This window comes from Salvelinus sp. IW2-2015, linkage group LG2 (assembly GCF_002910315.2).
Source record: "Salvelinus sp. IW2-2015 linkage group LG2, ASM291031v2, whole genome shotgun sequence".
NCBI classification, from domain to species: domain Eukaryota; kingdom Metazoa; phylum Chordata; class Actinopteri; order Salmoniformes; family Salmonidae; genus Salvelinus; species Salvelinus sp. IW2-2015.
The window spans coordinates 18,994,345-19,004,159 of record NC_036839.1 but is presented as its reverse complement, the minus strand read 5'-3'; the positions used below and the strand labels follow the sequence as shown (position 1 = coordinate 19,004,159).

At 43.2% G+C, this 9,815-nt stretch overlaps 1 protein-coding gene across 2 annotated transcripts; it reads left to right on the top strand.

Moving 5' to 3' along the window:
- The first annotated feature begins 3,591 nt into the window (after positions 1–3,591).
- On the top strand, positions 3,592–7,478 carry LOC111976284 (ADP-ribosylarginine hydrolase). Of its 2 annotated transcripts, XM_024005086.2 has the most exons (4): positions 3,592–3,688; positions 3,921–4,274; positions 5,397–5,760; positions 6,378–7,478. In XM_024005086.2, the coding sequence occupies exons 2-4, from the start codon at positions 3,950–3,952 to the stop codon at positions 6,790–6,792; spliced, it is 1,104 nt and encodes a 367-aa protein (XP_023860854.1). In that variant the 5' UTR covers positions 3,592–3,688; positions 3,921–3,949; the 3' UTR covers positions 6,793–7,478. The 2 variants fall into 2 exon arrangements, with proteins under 2 accessions (XP_023860854.1, XP_023860848.1); XM_024005080.2 differs by having other exon boundaries at positions 3,614–4,274.
- The last annotated feature ends 2,337 nt before the right edge of the window (positions 7,479–9,815 follow it).

The window sequence follows — 9,815 nt, the reverse complement described above, 5'->3', positions numbered from 1 at the left end:
AACAGGGTCGATCAGAATTATCACCCTCCTGCAGCAGATAGTTGGTGTACGAGACAACAACTTGTGTGGTTTTCCGCTTCTCCTTTTTGGCCTGTTTTTAGTAACAGCTTGTTTCAAACATCTCCCTTGCTCAAAGTGTAGTTTGAKAGTTAGTTGTGCATGCCTTGTGGTAAGTTTCACTGCAGTTAATGTTATCCTAACTTAAATTATATTTGTTACAGTGATTTTTATAGTTTGCATCAATAAAGGACTGTTTTGCTATCACAGACTGGAACATGTTCCGGGATTCTTCCGATGGCATTTAGGAGTACACCACATCAGTCACGGGCTTTATCAATAAGTGCATCGAGGACATCATCCCTACAGTGACTGAACGTACATACCCCAACCAGAAGCCATGGATTACAGGCAACATTCGTACTGAGCTAAAGGGTAGAGCTGCCGCTTTCAAGGTGGTGCYGGACTCTAACCCYGAAGCTTACAAGAAATKCTGCTATGCCATGSGACGAACCATCAAACAGGCAAAGATCAATACAGGGCTAAGATTGAATCATACTACACCAGCTCTGACGCTCGTCTTARGTGGCAGGGCTTGCAAACTACTACAGACTACAAAGGGAAGCACAGCCGCGAGCTGCTRAGTGACACGAGCCTACCAGACGAGCTAAARCACTTCTATGCTRGCTTCGAGGCAAGCAACACTGAGGCATGCATGAGAGCATCAACTGTTCRGGACGACTGTGTGATCACGCTCTCCGTAGCCGACGTGAGTAAGACCTTTAAACCGGTCAACATACACAAGACTGCGGGGCCAGACGGATTACCAGGACGTGTGCTCCGGGSATGTGCTGACCAACTGGCAGATGTTTTCACTGACATTTTCAACATGTCCCTGATTGAGTCTGTAATACCAACATGTTTCAAGCAGACCATAGTCCTTGTGCCCAAGTACACAAAGGCAARCTGCCTAAATGTCTACAGACCCGTAGCACTCACGTCCGTGGCCATGAATTGCTWTGAAAGGTTGYTAATGGCTCACATCAACACCATTATCCCAGAAACCCTAGACCCACTCCAATTTGCATACCGCCCAAACAGATCCACAGATGATGCAATCTCTATTGCACTCCACACTGCCCTTTCCCACTTGGACAAAAGGAACACTTGTGTGAGAATGCTGTTTATTGACTACAGCTCAGCGTTCAACACCATAGCACCCTCAAAGCTCATCACTAAGCTAAGGATCCTGGGACTAAACACCTCCCTCTGCAACTGGATCTTGGACTTCCTGACGGGCCACCCCCAGGTGGTGAGGGTAGGTAGCAAGTAACAAATCTTGCCACGCTGAATCCTCAACACTGGCGTCCCAGGGGTGTGTGCTCAGTCCCTCCTGTACTCCTGTTCACCCCATGACTGCATGGCCAGGCACGACTCCAACACCATCATTAAGTTTTGCAGATGACAGCAACAGTGGGAGGCCTGATCACCGACAACGACGAGACAGCCTATAGGGAGGAGATCTGGCCGGGGGTGCAAGAATAACAACCTATCCCTAAACGTAACCAAAACTAAGGAAGATGATTGTGGCTACAGGAAAAGGAGGACCGAGCACGCCCCCATTCTCATTGATGGGGATGTAGTGGAGCAGGTTGAGAGCTTCAAGTTCCTTTGGTGTCCACATCAACAACAAACTAGAATGGTCCAAGCACACCAAGACAGTCGTGAAGAAGGTACGACAAAGCCTATTCCCCCTCAGAAAACTAAAAAGATTTGCATGGGTCCTGAGATTCTCAAAAGGTTCTACAGCTGCAACATTGAGAGCATCCTGACTGGTTGCATCACTGCCTGGTACGGCAATTGCTCGGCCTCTTGACCACAAGACACTACAGAGGTAGTGCATACGGCCAGTACATCACTGGGGCTAAGCTGCCTGCCATCCAGGACCTGGCGGTGTCAGAGGAAGGTCTAAAATTTGTCAAAGCCCCAGTCACCCCAGTCATAGACTGTTCTCTCCTACCGCACGGCAAACAGTACCAGAGTGCCAAGTCTAGGACCAAGCCGTTAGACTCCTGAACAGGTAATCAAATGGGACCCGGACTATTTGCATTGTGTTCCCCCCCCCCCAACCCTCTTTTTACGCTGCTGCTACTCTCTGTTTATCATATATGCATAGTCACTTTAACTATACATTCATGTACATACTACCTCAATTGGGCCGGCCAAACCAGTGCTCCACACATTGGCTAACCGGGCTATCTGCATTGTGGTCCCACCCACCACCCGCCAACCCCTCTTTTGCGCTACTGCTATATGACTATATGCATAGTCACTTTAACCATATCTACATGTACATACTACCTCAATCAGCCTGACTAACCGGTGTCTGTATGTAGCCTCACTACTTTTATAGCCCCGCTACTGTATATAGCCTGTCTTTGTACTGTTGTTTTATTTACCTACCTATTGTTCACCAAATACCTTTTTTACACTATTGGTTAGAGCCTGTAAGTAAGCATTTCACTGTAAGGTCTACTACACTTGTCGTATTCGGTGCACGTGACAAATAAAGTTTGATTTGATTCGATTTGTTTTTGCAAGGGACCAGCATACTTCCATTACCAAAATGTAGATATACACTGAGTGCACTAAACATTAAGAACACCTTCCTAATATTGAGTTGCACACTGCTCTTTTGTCTTGCCCATTCACCCTCTGAATGGCAGGCATACACAATCCATCTCTCAATTGACTCAAGGCTTAAAAATCCTTCTTTAACCTGTCTCCCCCCTTCATCTAAACTGATTGAAGTGAATTTAACAGGTGACATCAATAAGGGATCATAGCTTTCACCTGGATTCACCTGGTCAGTCTATGTCACGGAAAGAGCAGGTGTCCTTAATGTTTTTTACACTCCGTTCACAATATGAATGGTATACACTTTATATCAAGATATATACCATAAGATTTAAAACTAATGTTGTAACATTATCAACAAGCTCCAAAACAATTGTTTGTTGATGACATTGGTTGAAACAAGATTTTACATCATTTTGGGGTTTTCCTGTGGTCTGGGGGAATTCACCCAAAGATGGTGGATAAATAAAGATGTCTTACTGAGGTTGTTAACAATTGAAAAAAAAATGGTCATAGTTTCAGTCTGCTTAAGCAAGGGGCGGCTCTCCCATGGACACCAATACGATAGCAACTGGGTTTGGTCTGCTTAGTTCATTGACTGTATGAACCAGAAAAAAATGAAAGTGTAGAATGTCTCTCTTCTTCATCCTTCTCTGATTCACCTTAACAACACTCCTGAGAGATGATGTCAGCTTGGTTTTTTACAGTGAGGACACACTGGGCGCCATCCTTGGTCAAACTTTAACATAAARAATAACCTATAAATGTTTTATACGGCATAAAGTTTTAGAATAGACCGTGAAGAAAGTGTACAATAGTCAATAAACTATGAATTTCCCATTTACTTCCAGAAGATGGGGCAATTGCAACGTCACAATCCCATTGGCCCTAATCCAGGAAGTGTTTTTCAAAACTCATTGTTGCCTTGTATGGAGCTGAGAGGGGGTGGAGACTGCAAAAGGGAAAGTACAGAATTACAGGAAGGGAACCAACAGAGGGGAACGACACTCAAGTTCTGCCTATATAAGTCTATAAGATCAACCACCAGCACAAGGTATCAATTTACTGCACTAGCTCGACTTGTATTGGGGACATTCGATAATTCTACACAATACATTCATATCTCTACATTCTGTGATGTTTGTCTTTTATCATTGATGGTTCAGTGACTCTCATTATGGTTGACAGCCTCATATCTCGTCTCAACAGCTTTTTTCTGTATTTTATATTAATTGACATTCAATGTCACATACAATTAGTCAATGATCCAATGGAATCTCTTACAGAAGTAATTGAACACCAACCAGATCTCACCATGTCAGACACGGTCCCRCTGSAACAGAGGTACAAGGCCAGCATGGTCCTGAGTGGAGCAGGAGATGCCCTGGGCTACAACCATGGTKACTGGGAATTTGAAAAMGATGGAGTGTTCATACATGAGGAAGTTCAGAAGAGAGGAGGTCTAGAGAAGCTGGATGCKATAGACTTCCCTGTTAGTGATGACACCGTCATGCACCTGGCTACAGCTGAGGCTCTGGTCAAGGTAGGGGAGGGGAAAGGGGCGTCCCTCCCTGTGCTGTATCAAGCCCTGGTGGAGAAGTACATTGTAAGCATGACAGACATGGATGGAAGAGGAGCAGGTATGTAACAGTTTATATTCCTTTATGAGGTGTCATGTTGTGTTAACATGAGTGGCAAATGGCAATATTTCTGCACACTTGGACACAGTACACTTAACTTAGATGTAAATATAGGGGACCTACGTGGTTCTGGTACCGGTTCTGTGGACACCTTAGATCTGGCTTGCATTGAGCAATAGCCCTGGTTCCCACGTACATAGTAGTATTTTTTTCTGAGCCTATCTGTCGTATGATGTGAAATCTGAAACCACTTTAAGCTGGGATGTCCCTTCTACCATTTCATTCGCTCTTCCGACTGTCCATCAACTCCTAGCTGAACCCTACCTCACAGGTGAAGCACATGCCTGCTATAGTTACATCGTAGCACAGCAGGAGAGAGTGGTTTCATCATGGTGGCACATTCAGAGATTGAATTATAGCCATTCATCTAAAATAAAAATCTCTTTCCATTTGTCATAGACAGACAATATTAGCATGAGATGAAAGGTGCGTTCCTAATGAGTTCTGGAAGCAAACCTAGAGCAGATGTTTTGATCAAGAGAGACCTTTAGAAAATCTGCACATTTTCTCTAAACATACAAATATTTTTGCATTTACATTTTTTGTCATTTAGTAGACACTCTTATCCAGAGCAACTTACAGTAGAGTGCAGACATTTTCATATTTTATTACTTTTTCATACTGGTCCCCTGTGGGAAACGAACCCACGCGTTGCAAGCACCATGCTCTACCAACTGAACCACATGTATTTTACAGTTATAATGAAGGTGAAATCTTATAGTCATTTTATAATTTGATTTGAAGTCCTATTCATATAGTTTTGTTGAATAGGAAATACATCATATAAATATTTCATACTTGCATGTTTTTTATCATATTTGTACTGTGCAGTTGAGCGTATGTCCTCAAAAGTGACCTCAGCAATTTATAACAATTTTTACCAAAGATGTGAGATTCTAACATTTATTGGAGTATGCAACATTACTAGTTATTGATTATGGCCCTATCATCAAAAATAATWACTTTGGGGGATTTTGAAGATTACATTTTRGATTACATTTAGTTACATTTAAACCCACATGTTGATATTCAATAATTATACTCCCTCTGTCTCCGCTGTAGGCCTCACCTGCATSAYCAGCGTTGCAAAGCACAGACYGAGAACTGASYAGGACATTAAGATTCCCTTCGACAAGAYGGGCGGAGGGTGTGGGGCAGCCATGAGGGCCATGTGTATCGGCCTGCGCTTCCCCGACCCTGAGCAGGAGCACCTGCTGATAGCAGTAAGTGTGGAGAGTGGGCGTCTGACCCACCACCACCCCACAGGCTACCTGGGAGCCCTGGCTGCAGCCCTGTTCACGGCCTACGCAGTGAGGGGCACCCTGCCCGTGGAGGCCTGGGGACACAGACTCCTGYAGGTCCTGGACAAAGCCAAGGAGTACGTCATGCATTCGGGCAATTGTGTGGAGCTGAACATGAAGCACTGGTGAGGCCTTTGTTGTAGTTGGCTGCAGAGGAGGCTGGTGGGCAGAGTGGAACGGTGGGCGGACTGGAACGGTGTCAAACACATGGTTTCCATGTCTTTGATATGTTTGATYCCACTCCATTCCAACCATTACAATAAGCCAGTCCTTCTATATCTCTGCCCAACAGCCTCCTTTGGTTGACTGTACGTCACACCTCAATGTTAATTAGTGAAAGTTCTTGTTTATAAAGAAATGTGACATACTGATGTTCCAGTTAATAATACACCATTGTCCAACCCAGATATTGGATCTTAGTTTGAACATTTTTTTGTTGCTGAGAATTTACCTGCCCTGGAGGAAATGGAGATGAGCTTGGGGTTTACATAAATTCACACAAAACTGCACTAACACCCGGTCAAATTATCAGTATTCCATTTTTTATGTAACCTCATTTTACCAGCAAAAAGCCTAATCACCGATCACGCAACATCATGGACTAAACGATCAAATCCTGTTGCTGCAGGAATATTTTGCTGCGACAATACAGGCCAAATTAAATTCCTACATATTTGCCTGGGTTTACAAAGTAGAATGATGTGTAAGTTTCATCTGCTTCAGACTAATCTTATTTTTCCAGGGACTACTTTGGAATTCAGTGGAAATCCTATTTAGAAAAGAGAGGCATTCTGGATGGAAAGAGCAAACCTCAGTTTCCAGAGTCCTACGGAGTGAAGGAGAGYGAGKGTTTCTATYGGYCGGTGAGCTTCYAMGGTWMMGGTGGCGCCAGTGGGCATGATGCTCCCATGATAGCTTACGATGCCCTCRTGAYYMCAGGCGACTCCTGGGTTGAGCTGGCCAATCATGGCTTCTTCCATGGTGGGGACAGCGACTCCACGGCCGTGATCGCTGCTGCCTGGTGGGGCGCACTGTTCGGCTTCAGAGGGGTGCCAGAGATCAACTACCAGAGGCTTGAGTACCGTGACAGGCTATCCAAACTAGGMCAACGACTATACYAGCTCAGGGGAAAACCTCTTGGAACTGAGAAAGAGTGAAGTAAATTAATCCAATAGATGGTTAAAGGTGAAATTCATTACATATCCTGCAGATGATCAGTCATTTCTCCTTTTTTGACAATAATTTTGCCACATTTTGTTTTTTTATTACATATTTTTTAAGAATATGACTGGATCTGTAAAGATTTATAGAGGACTTATGATCTCAAACTGCAGTCTACCTACTGACTAGGAGATGGAGCCAGAATGTTCTGTATAATAACAAACATTTTCTTTTATGGCAACGAAAAATGTTTAATTACCTGCCTATAATCAATCCTTCACTAACATACATTACTGCTACAGTTGTTGTGCTATTATTGTAGCACATTAGCTATGGCAGAGTGTAAAAACGGATTGCTTTACTTCAGATTAGATTGAGGTTATTGTGTACATCTTCAAAATGAAGACTACAAGTACAGTGGTGACCAGAGGGTGGCAGTGTAACTTAACAAATCACTCTTGAAACTCCCTCCTCTCTCTCTTTCTCTCTCCATCTCTCTCTCTCAATTCAATTTCAATATAAGGTCTTTATTGGCATGGAAAACATATGTTTACATTGCCAAAGCAAATTAAATAGATAATAAACAAAAGTGAAATAAACAGTAAAATAACATTACACTCACAAAAGTTCAGATATCATATGTCTATATACAGTGTTGCAACGATGTGCAAATAGTTCAAGTACAAAAGGGAAATAAATAGATCAAATTTACAATGGTGTTTGTTCTTCACTGGTTCTCTCTCTCTCTCTTTGTCTTTCTCTCTCTCGCTCTCGCTCTCTCCCTCCCTCCCTCCCTCCCTCCCTCCTGCTGTTCTCTTTTCTGAAACTTGGTTTTCCAGTGAAGCCTGTTTAACAGTGTGGCTTCTATCCCATACCAGCTTGTTATATGAAAGTGGTTGCAACCATCACTGTAGAAAATGATGAACAATTTAAACGTGAACTGTATGTCTGGCTCAGTCTTTGATATCCTTAAAGTAATTTTTCCTATCTGCTGATAAGTTAAGATAGGGCAATTCCACTCTAGATTGTTCTGGTAGTTCTCACATAGGAACTTCATTGGGAGGAAGGATATTTACAGAGGAATGGCCATTTTAGGCCCTTTTTTAGACCTGTTCATGCCTCCTGCTAGACCCTATGATCTGTGAACTGTACATGATACAGACATGATACAGACACATCTTGGTGTCATTATACTCCATATAGTGTTCCCTCAAATATAGAGTACTGTATGTCTAGATTCTGAAATACAAATGTTCACATTCATTTATTCAATATAAAAAATATGAGTATCTCAAAACTACCCTTTTGATTTTGCTTATTTTTAGACATATTGTTTGTAATGTAACATTTCCAGAGTGGGCTCTCTGGTACTTTTAATGAAATTACCCATTGTATACATATACATTTACATTATATGTCATTAACCAATCACAGCCCTCCTTTAGGATTGCACATTCACCAAGTCACCAGCAGAGGGAATTCTCTTTGAATCCATTTTCCCATTCACTGTGTTGGTGCTGATCGTAAAATTGACCACACCTTCACTCTGGAAATGTGATGTACTTGCTGAGTAAATTGTTTCAAAACAGTATAGTCTTAAAATGAACGGTAACATTTTACTTAACACCTAGGATCATAACACGTCATGACATGGTCATAATCATTTTGGAAACCAGGTTTGCTGTTTATTTGAGCAATATGAGATGGAAGGAAGTTCCATGCAACAACTTCCGGCGCTGACAGAGATGGCCGCCTCGATTCGCGTTCCTAGGAAACAAAAAAAATAAAAAATAATGTGTTATTTCTTACATTGTTACCCCAGGTAATCTTAGTTCCTCCCGACTGTATGTAATAAAACCTATTGGATATAAGAACAACGTCAACTCACCAACATTACGACCAGGAATACGACTTTCCCGAAGCGGATCCTCTGTTTTGCCCACCACCCAGGACAATGGATCGGATCCCAGCTGGCGACCCAAAACAACGGCACCGTAGAAGGGGCAGACGGAGCGGTCTTCTGGTCAGGCTCCATAGACAGGCACATCGCGCACCGCTCCCGAGCATACTACTCGCCAATGTCTAGTCTCTTGACAACAAGGTAGACAAAATCTGTGCAAGGGTAGCCTTCCAGAGAGACATCAGAGACTGTAACTTTCTTTGTTTCAAGGAAACATGGCTCACTCGAGACATGCTATCGGAGTCGGTACAGCCAGCTGGATTCTTCACGCATCGCGCCGACAGAAACAAGCATCTTCCTGGTAAGAAGAAGGGTGGGGGTGTATGCCTTATGATTAACGAGACGTGGTGTGATCATAACAACATACAGGAACTCAAGTCCTTCTGTTCCCCTGACTTAGAATTCCTCACAATCAAATGCCGACCGCATTATCTACCTAGAGAAATCTCTTCGATTACAATCACAGCCGCATATATCCCCCCCAAGCAGACACATCGATGGCCCTGAACGAACTTCATTTGACTATGTAAACTGGAAACCGCATATCCTGAGGCTGCATTTATTGTAGCTGGGAATTTTAACAAGGCAAATCTGGAAACAAGGCTCCCTAAATTCTATCAGCATATTGATTGCGCAACCAGGGCTGGCAAAACCCTAGACCATTTTAATTCTAACTTCCGCAACGCATATAAGGCCCTCCCCCCACCTCCTTTCTGAAAAGCTGACCACGACACCATTTTGTTGCTTCCAGCCTATAGACAGAAACTAAAACAGAAAACGCCCGTGCTCAGGTCTGTTCAACGCTGGTCCGACCAATCGGATTCCACTTCAAGATTGCTTCGATCACGTGGACTGGGATATGTTCCGCATTGCGGCGAACAACATTGATGAATACTCTGATTCTGTGAGCGGGTTTATTAGCAAGTGCATCGGCGATGTCGTACCCACAGCGTCTATTAAAACATTCCCCAACCAGAAACCGTGGATTGATGGCAGCATTCGCGCAAAACTGAAACCACTGCTTTTAATCAGGGTAAGGTAACCGGAAACATGACCGAA